This window comes from Rhipicephalus sanguineus, chromosome 5 (genome assembly GCF_013339695.2).
Source record: "Rhipicephalus sanguineus isolate Rsan-2018 chromosome 5, BIME_Rsan_1.4, whole genome shotgun sequence".
Taxonomy (NCBI): Eukaryota; Metazoa; Arthropoda; class Arachnida; order Ixodida; family Ixodidae; genus Rhipicephalus; species Rhipicephalus sanguineus.
This window is the reverse complement of record NC_051180.1, coordinates 89,898,910-89,914,014: the sequence shown is the minus strand read 5'-3', so window position 1 is coordinate 89,914,014 and position 15,105 is coordinate 89,898,910. Positions and strand designations below refer to the sequence as shown.

Here is a 15,105-nt window from a genome sequence, read left to right as displayed (position 1 = left end):
TCATCAATAGAGGCAACGCACTTGAAGTTCAGCATAGTGCATTCCATGTGTTAGCGCACGCACTAGTGTAATAATACATGAATAGGCGTTCAAGAACAGCATTCCTGGTACAAGAAGATCTCGACATTGTCTACTCTATAAACAGAGCAACGTTCTTGTGTTGAACGACTTCTAACTTCGAGTAATAAAAAAAAAATTAAAGCCCTTTTCCGGCGATCACTCGCTTCCGAGTATGTGCAGGTAGACCAAGTGAAAACAGTCCGTCAATGCAGCAGATATTTTACTGCGGCTTCCAAGATCGGTTGGCGCGCAGTGCCCAATCTCTGAGGCTATCATTCTGCACATTTCGTTGAAATCGGCTTGTATAGATGTGTCTACTAAGGCTGCTGGTGACACTAGATACCTTCCGATTTTCCGCTGTACGCATGCACCAAGTTAAACTAAATTTTACCAGAACCTGATCTCTACAAACCAACGTAATCCAACCTGTAACTAATATTGACCCAACATAATCAAACCTAAGCCTACCTACATAAGCGTCCCTTTGAACACCTGCACAGGTTTGCCCGCCTTTCGTCACAGGTTGCGCATCACAAATTCATTCGGACAATGTAACGCGAAGCATCGTGTAGTCGATATCCGGTGGTTTTCACAGTACGAGCCGCGTAAAGTGTAGCTCGATGATGACTGAATTTGCAGGTTGCAATTTCAACGAACACACACCTACACTGCAAAGAACGTGTTCGCCTAAGATTGAGAGCAATACCATCGCCTTCTGAGATGCAATGTCGTGCGCTTGATGCTGATCGAACATTCAGCTTCGAGCCTTCGGAATTTTCTTTTATAACCGCGTTCCGCGATACATTCAATGCATGCGCGTAAGAAAACTTGCAAGTGTTTTAATTCCGCTCCAATACGATCGAAAACTGCTGTAAGTACACAAGAAGAGGGGAGAGGGGGGCGAGGGGGGGGTGAAGAAACATAACCGTGCAATGCGATGAATGCTAGGCACTGGCAATTGCATTAGCACTGAAAACTGAGCAAGTTGGCATGTACTCATCTTATGATTTACGCTGAAAAAAAAAATGGTTAACAGAAAGTGAAGTGCAGGGGACTAGCACTGACACTATGTAGCAAAGATGTTTTATTAGAATAATAAATGTGAGCGCTCGTTCAGTGCACTTCATTTCCGTTGTCCTTATTTTTCTCTCGTGAGGGCTGCGTAAAATCACAAGATGGGTCACTGCCTCGCAGTAACAAAAGAAAAAATAAGAAAGAATAAACCAGACACATGAGAGCGAGAGACTGCCAAAACTTGCAGTCGTACTGCCCACTGTGACATCTCGAACTTGCTATAACGAACGAACATCTTACAAAAACCCGGCACATTGTGATTTCTCATAGCAACTGCACAGCAGTAACGAGGAGATGGCGTGTTCAATATAGAAACTATAGTGTGGTCCGTAATGCGCGAAATGTATAGCAGCAAGCGAGGGAGAAAAAAAAAAGTATCGATAAAACGTCTCGCTATGAAGATCACAGCTTGGTCCAGAGGAGTCGCACCAATGACAGCCACTGTTGACACAGAGCGGTGAGAATCGTTCGTTCCTCCGACGAAAATGCCCGCGTGTATGTAAAAAGGAATGAAATATGTCTTGGCACTACTGTGTACTGTATAAGCTACGCGTAAAGGCAGTCGTTACAAGTTAGTGCTGGCGCGGTCTTTGGACGCATTTGATATGCTGACTTCTGGTTGGTCCCGGTTGCTGGGATCGTTGCGGCCGTCAACGGCGACCATGGACTGTAAAGAAAGATAGATGCAGATAAGATAAGTCAGCCTTCATCTGTTTTGTTTCCTAGCTTACAAATAATTACTCGATGTTGTTTTGTTGCCATTTTTGTACTTGTCAACACGAAAAAGGAAATTGGCGAAGCTTGCACTAAGTCGCGCAAGGCCTAAAACAGCGAAACTAGACGAAATCTGAAGACTAATCTGATCGCTTCTAGGTTTTTTCTAGGCCTTAGCTGGATGAACCAGGTTGTTTCTAGCTTGCTTATAGGTCGTTGCTAGGTTGGTCATGCTAGGTTGTTTCTATGTTGATTCTCAGCGCATAGAGGTTCGAGTTAAACCACAGACAGACACAGACACGACACAGATGTCCAGCCTCCAAAGACAGAACCTCGCGCTGAAACCCAGCGTTCGAACCTCTCATAGATCTACGGGCTGCTTATTCTAGTTGTAGCTAGGCAGAACTTGGTTGTAGCGAGGTTGCCGATAGAGTGGGCCGGCAGCTTGTCGAGTTCACTGTTTGGCTTGGTTTCCTTCCGCATACCCGTTTGATGACGATAGTCTTCTACTTCATTTTTAGTGGACCAATGGTGAGCAGTGGAATTTGCCCAGTTTCTGTGGCACATACCCGTTTATGATGACGATAGTTTTCGCGTAGGCCGCACGGCACATACCCGTAGGCCGCACAAATTACGGCTAGCCTTATCAGCTTCGCTGTTAAAATTTTCTGACAGGAGGTCCCCTTTCAGTCATGTGCTACGGGACCTCCTCCTGTATGTGACCCAATGTGCATATAAATTTGATCGCGAATAAATATACGCTTAATTATCACTTAACTAATTAATTAGTACATTGATCAAAATATGGCAATTTTTAAGCAGTTCAATAATTGTACTGAGACTGTGCGAAGACAATGACGAGTTCACGTCGCGCATCCCTCTCCCTCCTTTGACATCAATTCCCACTTCCGTCACGTGACTTCCGAGTCATATGCAACTTTTGTTAAGTCACTTCAGGTCCGTCACATGATCTCAGGGTACATAATTTCGGTCTTCAGTTCAGTTCAGATTTCCAATTCCGGTTTCAGCACACCTCTTTGGTAACTTTACTGTCACAGCTTACTCATTTCCGGTCTGCACGTAACCTATTTCCGGTCTACGACACTTCCAGTTACAACCTAGCTAAGGAAGCCCTCTAATCGAGACGAGTACATTCGGTCAGAAAGTGGGTGTGCACTTGAGAACACTGAGTTTAAAAAACAAATACAACGGCTGATTACTTTCAGACGTATTGTGCATTGCATTCCCACGCCGTAATGATGGTTTCAACTATAGACGGAGCGGACATGAAGCGCGGCACTTGTGGTGCCCTTTCCGCAAGCCACGGTAAAGCGATTTAACCTTGCGTGACAAGCGACAAGTTAGAGCTAAACTGGGTATGCACGCCTTATCCGGCTGATTATACCATGCCGGTTACCATAATTACCTAACAGAACAGCGTAAAGTGGCTCATTTGCAATATCAGACGTGTAGTTAACATGTATAGACTAGCCTTCGGCGTGCGCCTAACCCCTGCACTAAAGGGCCTACATAACATGGCCCAACATGCGCATACCATAGGGACTCGTGTAAAGCACAGTCAGCCATCGGACAACAGACCTTTCCGGCTTCTTTGTCATCTGGCGGGATAAAGCGTTTGGCGACGCATCGTGTGAAAAGCTCCGGGTCCTGCATTTTTCCCTCATTCATTCCTGTGTGAATGGAAGAACAAGAGTGAGAGACACCAAAAGGTCACAACCCTGTGTCACTACAAATAAAGCTTTAAAATACCCGTGTTATCCAATCACAATAAAACTACATCAACCTCCTGCTGCATAAAGTCATACTAATTACAGGAAAATGGAGATTGTTTTCCCATCAGTTTCGTTACTGAATTCGCTCAGACCCCAACTGAAAGGAATAATGCGAAGGCTAAAGCTGTTTAGCGTAAAGCTATTTAGGCGAAAGCTAAAGATGGTTTTTTTCCATTGTGTAACCATCCCGTCCCGCTAACTGTGTTAGTTCTGTGTGTTTCACGATTACTTTCAAGCTAATTACATAAATATTTGATACTTTCTATTTTGCGTTTAACATTTTGAATTCTTCTCTATTATATTTGTGCTGCCTTAACGTTTTACTGCATTAACGTGGGAGATAAAGCCTGCTGTATGTATAAACATGGCTCCTGCCTATTTCCTTGCGTTGTATTCCCTTATTCTACCACTCATAAAGATGGATTGATGGATGGGCGGATGGATCGATCAATCGATCGATCGATCGATCGATCGATTGATTGATTGATTGATTGATTGACTGATTGATTGATTGATTGATTGATTGATTGATTGATTGATTGATTGATTGATTGATTGATTGATTGATTGATTGATTGATTGATTGATTGATTGATTGATTGATTGATTGTAAGTTTGACTCATCTATCCATTATCCAATACTAAACTTTCAGGTACTCCTACACGGAGTGACAGTAATGCTAAATATATTCATTAAATTTTCTCACGCTTAATATAGAGACTTCTACAAATTAATGTTACCCGCACACACTACCGGCCGCAACACTGTTCCAGTGCAGCGGCGCGCTGCACAAAGAGTCCTGAGAAGTATTTGGCTATGAGAGTATGTAATGCGAGTACCGCGATTACGTGCGAGCGCACACACAAAATCAAGACAATTAAGATGACAGAATGACCGCGTAGCGGATTCAGGGTCCGAAATGAGGGAAGCAGCACCTGTGAAAAGGCTGACGACGGTGCTCGTGAAGACGGTCACCACGAAACCCAGCACGGGCACCAAGAGATGCGACAGTCCGGTACAACAGCTGGATACCCCTGATAAGGAACAAAAAAGAAAGAATGATAGAGAGAATGGTTCAGCATTAGATGCACCCTGGTAGGTCTAAAGCGACTCCCGTTTTTCAACGACATAACATGGAGGCTCACGAGACGAAAAAAAAGAAAAGTCATCCACCATTTGCAGCGCGAAGCTACATATTCAGTGCATTTCTTCGAGCTGTCATTTATTTAGCCCTTGCCTGCCATCTGGTATATATCATCGCGGTTAGCTCAGTTGGTAGAGCGACCACCACGGTAAAGCGTTGGTCCCGAGTTCGAATTCCGGACTCGAACTAATTTTTCGTTATAGGAAGCTTTCTTTCTAAGAAATCCGTACGGGCTTCTTCGTAGCTTCGCGTCACAAACGTGAATGACGAGAATTTTCCACTTTCTCACGAGCCTTCCTCTATCTTGCGAGCTTCAGTAAATCTGAATTCGCCAGCACCGAGGGTCAAGCACTTTTGTTTCTTGCGCACGCAGCTTATTGCCCAGCCTTTATGGCTCGACAGGCCGGCAATCCTGATTTACATACTTATGGAATTGAGCCTCTCAATCGGGCAACTAGCGATTTACAGAAGCATCATTACTCATCGCGCCCACTGGACGCAGAGATATTGAATATCTCTTCACATGCGCATTCAGGCGGAAACAGGTCTTATGAATATGAATTGAAGGCACGTGAAATACGCAGCATGGCCGCTATTTTTATGCGACATTCGCTTGGAAGCTCGTTTTTAGAACTGTTCGCGTAACGAATATGTATACACAATTTGTACTTTTTTGTTCACTTTGATTTTATGTATGTATACTATACTCCCCCCCTATGTAATGCCCTCGAGCCTTTAGGGTACGTGAATGAATAAATAAACCGAACCAACACCTTTATTAGTATCGCCAGAAATAGTATGCATTATTATCGCGGGTAGTTCACTGCGTCCCCAACGTGCGCTATAACGGGACACGCGCAATTGAGCACGACTCTTTTATTACTTTTCTACAACCACGATGACGTACTTATGGGAATGCATTCAGTCAGTGGTTGAATAGTATTCTGGCTTAGGCAAAATGGGAGGGAAGTATATATATGAGAGATGAACTTCGAAAATGATATTTAAGGGTATAGGGGGGACAGGGGGGGGTGACTTTAGCACGGCCCATTATTAGCGTGGCCGGGGGGGAGGGGCATAGGAAAGTGCGGGACTCTTAACGGTCGTAGCGGATGAGCTTCCGGAAAAGTCAGCCCGCACGTCCTCTATTGCAGGTGATCTGCGAATGAAGCAAAAGGCCGACAGAGCCGATACGTGGTTGATTCGTGTGTGCAGCCTTTCAAATTCCAATTTCCTTCTTTTTTTTCAAACACATTCGGGAATGTTTTGCAGGTCCAAATGCTGCGGTGTGTAGCTTTTCCGTACCCCTAAAGCTGAATGTCACTATACCTCAAAGTTTCGGAGACGCCGCTGAAGGGAGAGGGCTACGCAGTGCGCTTGCTCAGTTATGTATCGCTGTTCGTTCTATACCGTTGTGACAACCATTGTTTGCTATCATCAACGGAAATCTGTTCATGTATGCCCCAATGTGCGTGGCACTGCACTTGCCAACTTAATCGGTAAGCGAATGCTTACTGCGATATAAACACCCGATAAAACTACAATTCTTACTTCGTGTAGATATCTATAATTTGCTGCTATCGTTGTCGACGCTTCGCCTTTCGGAAGAAACTCCGACTGTCCCACCGTGGCAGCTTAGCGGCTAATGCTTGAGGTCGCGGGTTCGATTCCCGTCCACGGCGACCCCATTTCGATGGTGACGAAATGCAAGAAAAAGCACCCGTGTACGTCACGCTAAGGAACCCCAAGTAGTCAGAATTAACCCAGAATCTCGCACTACGCCGTGCTTCATGATCATAACGTGGTTTTGGTGCTAAAATCTCAAAATGTAATTATTTCTAAAAACCGTCACTTTGCTTATTATATTTCATTCGTCAGAAAAACTTCGCCTTTTGTATAAAAGGCTCGTACAGAAATAGTCAGAAATCGACGAAACATAGCAGGAGTACGATCTTAACGATCTCGTCACATCAGGCTCCGCTCAATGGGGAGGCTCACTTTGGGTGATCCGAGGGGATGCTGTCCACGGCAGCCTTGTCGCTGAAGTAGTCGTGCATCGTAGTGTTGTCGTGTCGCACGCAGCCAGACGTCGACGTGGGCAGGTCCTCATTCAAGGGAACGCTGGACAGCGAGCCCACGACCACCCACAAGCAGATCACCTGACCGAGCACCAGGCCACACAGGGCACCCTGGAAGTCACCGATGAATAGAAATAAAAGTACAAAGCAGGTGAAAAAAGATTATGGGAGGGCAAAGTATTTCACTTGAGTTTAAAGTGACACTAAAGTGAAACAATGAATCGGTTTAGGCTCATAAATTTTACTTTGAAAACCCTAAGGTCGTTAATTTCACCATCATAGCCTTTAATAACAGATGTGAAAATCAAGGTCAAAGTCTCATTTTTTTTATATTTCGCGCCAATATCTCCGTGCGTGACATCAGGAATTTCAAAGTGCATTTTTCATATTTTGGCGACGCTGGCCCCGTGAAATTTCCTGAAACTTGGCACGTTAAACTTCTTGCTCACTCAGAAGACAATGTACTTAATTTTTACTGGTTAGGAACGATGTAGATCCTAGCAGACGCCGTCAAAGCCTGTGACGTCATTGTGATTGGCGCGGGAGCTTCAAGGTGGCGTCGCCACCCGCATTTTCTTTTTGCGCGTTTTCTCGCTTACCAAGCGTCTTCTCGCAGTAAGCGTGGTGATTTTGGTATTGGGAAAGAGTAATTTACTAATACGAGAAAAATCGGTTGTCTCTTTAGTGTCCATTTAAATGAAGACAACGTGGCTGTTATAACAGCGAAGAGCCAGCCCTTGCCGTGCTGAGTGTATGCGATTAAATGCGGTAGATATAGCTAAAAAAATCATCCTCGAAATAAGTATAATATGGTCAGAAAGTATCGTAGACATCGTGGGCATCATCGCAACACGTTGCAAAATAGTGAATGGAAGGGCGCCAGGAAAACATCGTCTTCAAAAGTTCCGGTTCTGCCTTGCCGAAGTAAATTGCAGGACACAAAATAATATGGTCATCGAGAACGAATGAGGTAGAAAAAAATATTCGTATGATGGCATGGGCGTCTTTGTTGTAGCGGTTTGGGTTTCCCAGCTTCTACAACCACGCTGGAGACAGGCAACCTGCCGAGGTAACGAACAGTGTTTGACCATGCTAGCAAAGAACGAAATGACGGCTTCAGTGACTTCAGTACATCCTAATCTAGATCGTCCTTCTATACTGTGCAGGCATATAGGCAGGGGTTTGACGACAGTCTGTCAGCTTCCGCGTTTACGTGAAAATTGGGCAATTAGTTGACGTGAAAAAAAAAATTGGCCGCGTATCTGCGTGCTTCGCTGCAAATGTCGTCTAAAGACGATAGAAGAGGCGCTGCGTGAGATATGGACGCCATCTGGCATGACGTCGGGAAACATGAGTGCAGTGTTGCGGGCTGGTAGTCCCGGCGCAGCGGCAGGTGAAGACCGGCGGTGACCAACGCGACCGGCGGGGACGCCGGCCAGCCCGAACACGCGGTTTGGCGCGATGCGCCGAAGGAGAAGAAACGTCCACACTCAACGAGTACTCTCCACAAACTCTCTTATTTACACGTCGCCTGGGTAAAACAGGAATGCCAGAGCGGCGCCCCCTTTCATTCGTACAATGCAATACTGAACCGAAACCGAAACACAACATGAGCTTGTGCAGAGGGCACGCAGGAAGACAAGTTTCAGCGCAGTCGCAGTTTCAGCGCAGCTTAAGAAACTAGGGTCTTTAAAATTGCGTATCTATGTATTTTCTATTAAAGGAACACACCACCCAATACTTACCTAATGATGTTGCGCCTCAGATATGCGTAATATTTACTTTTTGATCGACAACGTTCACAAGTAGGAACAGCCAGCCGTACCAGTTCAATAAGGGTGGGCGGTAAGCAAGTGGTTCAACTTTGGCCGAGTGGCTGAATCGAGTGACGTGCCGACAAACAGAAAGACAGACAAAATTTCTGCGTTTAAGTTCCCCAAGAAAGACGATCGTCTTTAAAATGCGCGCGCGCACACATAAGAGACCCGTAACGCTTGTACCTTCGAAGGGGCCCTGCAACATTATTACAAGTAATCGTCTAATGGCTTCATTAAAAGAACTTATTGCTTCATGAATCGACTGCCGCAAAAATTTTGAGAATCCGTCAAGTACGAGCGAAGTTACAGGGATTTGCCGCAAGCTTTAAGCGCTTTCTCTCTCCTTTCGTACCAGCGAGCGCGCTGAAAGCTACGCAGGGAGGGGGATGACAAGGGGGAAAGAAGATGCGTCCCTTCGTCAGCGCGCATCATGACCTTGAGCACTATTCATTTTTTATTCGAACTTACCTCCAGTGTGATCGCGAGCGAGCGCGTGGGCACGTGGCGGCATCCCGCGGCGGCCACGGTAACTATGCAGCACACGATGCTCAAGTCAGCCAATGACCGCGGACTTTGGTTATATGGCGCAGTAATTCGGGTATATGGCATCATTTGTCGGAAGAGGAGGGAGCGATTTCTAGCTGACCTTCGGGTTTCGTTTTAAATTCCAGGCCGCGTGCTGCGCTGCAATGTTTAGCTCGCGTGTTCTCAGGAGCCTCGACTAACGATCGGCAGCGTTTTCTGACCATGCTGAAAAAGTATTGCGGGGCGCCTTCAAGCAATTCTATCACCTTCCACAGCCGCCATCCTCCACCACCCGGAGAGCGTCTCTCACTGGGCTGGATGGCGTTGAAACAGCTTACGTGAAAGCGCGAACGTCCCGCCAATCGAGTTAAAGAGAGTCTACGCTGCTTTGGAGCGAAGCGCGATCATTTTCACGGCTTATCCGCAAAAGTTAGCGTTATGTAAACAGACTTGAACGAAAGTTCACACTCCACTCCCAATTGCAGTAAGCACACAAAACGTTTGCCGACAAAATAAAATTGATAACTTCATCGACCAGCGGGTTATTGCGGACAACTAGCGTAGATTGGGCGAGTTGGATGCACATTAAAACTTTGGGCGAGTTGGATGCACATTAAAACTTGTTACACGTACTATCGCCTCCGAATGAAACGCCAGCAGTGGTGCGCGTGGTACAGTTCGCACCCTTATGATTAGAGATAGATACGTTCTTGCGGTTTGCCGCTCGTGAGCCAGATTCATGCTTTCGATTGCGCAGCGCTGCCTAATCGGGTGTGCGTGCCTGTGAATGGTGATGACAGGACGGCGCGCATTATACAGTTCCTAATGCTTTGGGAACGCGCTCCGCTGTTCGCGTTTCATTTGCCACCTATAATACAGCTCGATAAACACTAGGAAAAACTGGCGAATATGTCCAGGAAGACGAGCTAGAGAGCTCTTTCCCATCATTCTTCCGGCCCCTTTGGCTGGTTATTGCTATTCTTTACGGCGCTGTAACAAGGTTAAATATTTTACGATGAAAGCTTTGGATTCCTGATCAAACGCGAAAATGCACCGCCGGCGACCCTAGTCGGCAGCGTCAACACGAGCGATGCAAAAAGTCTTCACACGATGACGTCACCTTATGACAGACCACCAAAATTTGTGACGTCATAACGTCACATCACATGATTACGTGATTACATGACATCGTTGGTTTGCATTGCCTCCGTGATCGGTGCGTCGATCACGGAGGCAATGCAAAACAAGGTGACGTATAGAAAGCTTGCAATGCCTCCGATCCTGGAGGCAGTGCAAAACCAAGTTACGTCTAAAAGGCATTCGGAAGGGGGCGGGGAAGGAACGATACATCGACTGAACAAAAAGAAGATGGATTTCGCCTTCGAGTCTTCTTAGCCAAATGCATAAGGGGCCTTGCGAGTCTCTTTAGTACAGTGACTGCATCACGCCCTATCAGGAGTCGACCGTTGAGAGTGAATTACACTATTTTATAGCAAATACATCTTACTACGATTTTCGATGCGAAGGCTTCGTATTTACCTACGTTAGTATGATTACACTAATTCTGTTCAGCATGCTTTCAAACGGCCGGGAACGAGTCAGGAAACGTTGATTTATTAACGTAGGGGTTAAAATATGCTGCAAAAATAAAGAAAAGACAACTCCGCACAACCTACGATGTATTTCATGTCACCGTCGTGCATCCCCCTTTGACACGTGCTCTCAGCCTTTTTATTTCTTCTTTAAACTTCAACTACTTACGACACGCTTACAAGGCAGCTGCTGAAAACTTGGATTTATTCAAAAGTTGTTGGCTGTAGCGACCATTTATTTGATTCGAATGACATTACACGTCGCTTGTCACGCGTTTAAAACTCCGAACAAAGGAACTGAATCGAAGGAGCAGGTTTGGCAACCGAACACGTGCAGCACGCGGTATACGTATATTGCGCTTTAACGCAGACACGGTATCCGAAGCCCGAACGCTGAAATTAGTGATTGAAAACGGGCCGGAAAGTCATTTTGAGTGCGCCAGGCCCATAGAACAGTCGCGAAAAGAAATCGCTGCCATACATACAGATATACACATTGATGGCTAGCAGACGACACCACGAGCAATCGATACTGAACGTGCTCCTGACGGCAGCTCCGCTCGATTTCGCTGGGCATTTTGCTTGAACATTCAGTACAAATTGCTTTATGAACTTGCCGATTCATGTTCCAATAACTCGAGCAGGACAGACTGGCCGGTAGCGTCGAGTAGCCTTCACGCAGCGAGCGCGCGCGCGAAGAGCGGCACCCGAGCCCCCTCTCTGACGTCACACGCGAGAGGGCGCCACTCTCAAAGATCTCGAGGCCAATACAGTCGCATCACGGATGCCGCAAAACAAGGTCAAGCGATGTACACGTTTGCTGTATATGCTAAGTTATTTTTCCTCTCTTAAAGGAAACAAACTAATGGTTCTAAACGCAACGTGACCGTACTCCTACAAAGTAAATAAAAGACTCGTGAACAATGCACACAAAGGAAAGTACGAGCGCAAACGATGTAACACGGGTGCTTTATGGCGCCATCACAACACACATCAGTGGAGAAAAAAAGAGAAAAAGAAACGTGTATGCAACAAGATTATACGGCCGTTATGACCAAAAAAATTTTGCGTGGCTTAAACTGCCTTAACGTCGTAACGACCAAGGGACTGTGGAGCTGAGGGGAAGCCTCAGCGATGGACTGCAAAGTTATGCAAAGCTTGGCGAAAACAGTAGAAATGGTTCTGTAAGGTTTAAAGAAATTTAGCCGTTGCCATCCACCATATCGCCCTTTACCGAGGAGCTGACATCATCACTAACGTCCTACCACCTGGCCACCACCACTCTTCCTCTCCCCTCGCCTCCCCTTCTCTCTCCCCTGCCCTGCCTGGACATCTACTGGCTTACCTATGCTTTACCCTCGCCCACCTCCTCTCCCTTGTCCTAATTTGTTCTAGCTTAACTTAAGAACAGATTTTTTGATAACGCGCTTTACGAGCCATAGTTTCGAGCTTTCCGTACAAAATTCACAAGCGGCTTGCGGGACTGAAAATTTCTTTTTGCGAAAAATATTTGGGGGAAGGTCTTCTTGCCTTAGACAGATAGCCCTTAATTTTTATCAATTAAATCACAGATGGTCGAGCGCCAAGGTTAGGACAGTTGGCGCAGAATGACCCATATATAATTTTTTAACAAGGTGTGGGTTCGAGCTAGTTGGTACTCCATGATCACTACTTCTTGCGCAAAATTTTTTCTAAGACGACGGACGAAACAGACACGGACGGGCGCAAACTTCCAACTGAATTTATTATTAACATGTGCCCTAAATATATACAAATATGACTATGACAAAACAAAACAAAAAACACCAATGCCACAGGTGTGCAGTGTGTCAGCGCGCATTAGCTTCTCACTCCCCCAAAATGTAGTGACCCTTCCAAGAAAGCCATTTCCTTCTGTGTCAATGACACTGACGTCATGCTCACGCAGTTGCTGCCCTCCCTTTGCATTTTGGCTGCCTCCACAAAATTTGGCCATTCATTGCCACGAGTGTGGATGCAAACCGTTGTATAAACAGTGTACTGCTGTTTTTCATGACGCGGATCAGCGCACGCGAGAGAGTGTGGAGGCAGCCAAAATGCAAAGGGAGGGCAGCAACTGCGTGAGCATGACGTCAGTGTCATTGACACAGAAGGAAATGGCTTTCTTGGAAGGGTCACTACATTTTGGGGGAGTGAGAAGCTAATGCGCGCTGACACACTGCACACCTGTGGCATTGGTGTTTTTTGTTTTGTTTTGTCATAGTCATATTTGTATATATTTAGGGCACATGTTAATAATAAATTCAGTTGGAAGTTTGCGCCCGTCCGTGTCTGTTTCGTCCGTCGTCTTAGAAAAAATTTTGCGCAAGAAGTAGTGACCATATATAATGATATGAACTGTGCATAACCCAGCTAGCGCTCCAGCGAAATTCAAATTGTAGCTTACGATAAATTAGTTAAGGACCGCTACATATGAACCCTCAAGTATTTAGGACACTTTTTGTTTCTGTCGGTATAAATAGCTAGAACGGAAGAAACCATACGCTTCGCAAACTGACACGGTGGCTTCGGCACTTACTTTCCCATTGCAGGAAGGCAGCACCATACCAAGCAGGAAGACACCCAGGAGCGGTCCCGACAGGGCGCCAGACATAGCGAAGGCAGCCTGCACGAAATGAGACAAGACACGAGCATTTTTCGTGCGCATCGTGGTCGGGGCGTCCTTTTTTATTTATGCCCGCGTAAAGGTACGTTTCATGCACCAAAATCGACAAACACGCTGTCATCCCTGCATTTCGTCTGCATAAAAATGCGGCTCGAATTCCTCCGCTGAGCCCCACTCTCACCTCCTCTTGACGCGCTTCTCATTGGTTTACTCTTTCCGCAAGGCCTCACTCTCCCCATTCCTGGCGCGCCACTCATTGGTTCACCCGTCAAGCTTCACTCTCGCACCATGGCCTCCGAGATTAGACGGCTGCCCGCCGGCTAATCTCGGAGGTCATGCTCGTCACTCTCGGCACGGCGCCGCCCTCCCCTTCCTAAAGAGCCTCACTCTCGCCACACTGCGATGTCACGTGATCAGCGCTACGCCATCGGACGGGGAAACCTCAGCTAAGAACGGCTTCGCTGTTAAAAAAGATGCTTTGTGGTGCTCAAACGTCCCGAGACTCCGCACTGAAATTGTGATATCTTGATTAACAGGTATGCATGGGCGCGTGGTCAAAGCACGAATGAGGTAACAGTGCAGCAGCCAGCCAGTCAACACAAGGTAACAGGGGATAGTATATCTGCCTGTCTGCACTTGAGAGGGTGCCCGATCGGCAGCTTTTTGCGATAGTTTTGGTGTTGGTGCAATAGTTTTGTTGGTTTATTTTCGTTTATTCTCTCCAATTTCAAATCAAACGGAAATGAACTATAGCGGTACCACAAACTAGGGTACCCTAGCAAAGTGTAATCATACTAAACGTGCTCAGGCGTTCGCGCATTCTCGTATATATATATATATATATATATATATATATATATATATATATATATCAGAATGAGCTCTGTATGCTCTCGTAATCGAATAGTTAGTCCTATTTAGCAGACATTGAAAAGCAATACTTACTTCTCGACGTCTGCTATTTGGCTGCTCTAAATATATGTAGAAACACAAGTATGCAGTGTCGAACGTTTGTTCACATGGTGAAACTCTCGTACATTCTATTATGTAACATTAGTCCATTCTATCAAGTAACATTAGCATTCTATCATATAACCTCAGTGCATTCCATCAAGTAAGCTTATGAGGAAAGAACTTTATCATCAAGTAAGTTTAGCGCAGGAGAGCGCTATGGAAGAATGAGACGAAGCGCTATTTGAAAAAAAAAAAAAAAGAGTGCTGTAGGGCCAACCTTGAGTATAGAGCCAATGCTTCCAGCCAGGAACGCCAGCCCGATTGTGAGAAGCCCGTAAGCAGAAGCTGAAAGAAAGAAAAAAGGAAGCACAACACTCGTGAACCCCACAGCGGTTACAGCGCCTTTTGAGCACACACGTACTTACGATAAAGCTAGCGTCTTTTTTTTCTTTGTCGCTCAGATATACGGGAGCTATGAGGAAGTTTATTCTTGGAGGTCTGTGTCTGTGTAGCATTAAGTTTTTTTTTTTTTTTTTTGCGAGAAATTAAACCTATGTATGGTCGTCCAAGTAAGATTCATTCGAATATTATTTCAGATTAATTCAAGCGACATCCAGGACATTCCACGTGATTGTCATTTATGAAAACAACTAAGATAAAACACATCTACAATGTCGATGCCCGAACATCTGAGTGGAGACTCGCCTGT

The 15,105-nt window shown here is 45.7% G+C and overlaps 1 protein-coding gene across 1 annotated transcript in view; it reads right to left on the bottom strand.

Annotated features, from left to right (window-relative positions):
• LOC119394828 (uncharacterized) overlaps positions 1-15,105 on the bottom strand; it is a 148,407-nt gene that overhangs the window by 43,228 nt on the left and 90,074 nt on the right. Inside the window, 7 exon segments of the mRNA XM_049415997.1 lie at positions 1,748-1,801; positions 3,448-3,539; positions 4,578-4,653; positions 4,655-4,676; positions 6,785-6,975; positions 13,356-13,442; positions 14,674-14,741. Coding sequence (XP_049271954.1) covers positions 1,748-1,801; positions 3,448-3,539; positions 4,578-4,653; positions 4,655-4,676; positions 6,785-6,975; positions 13,356-13,442; positions 14,674-14,741 — 590 coding nt within the window.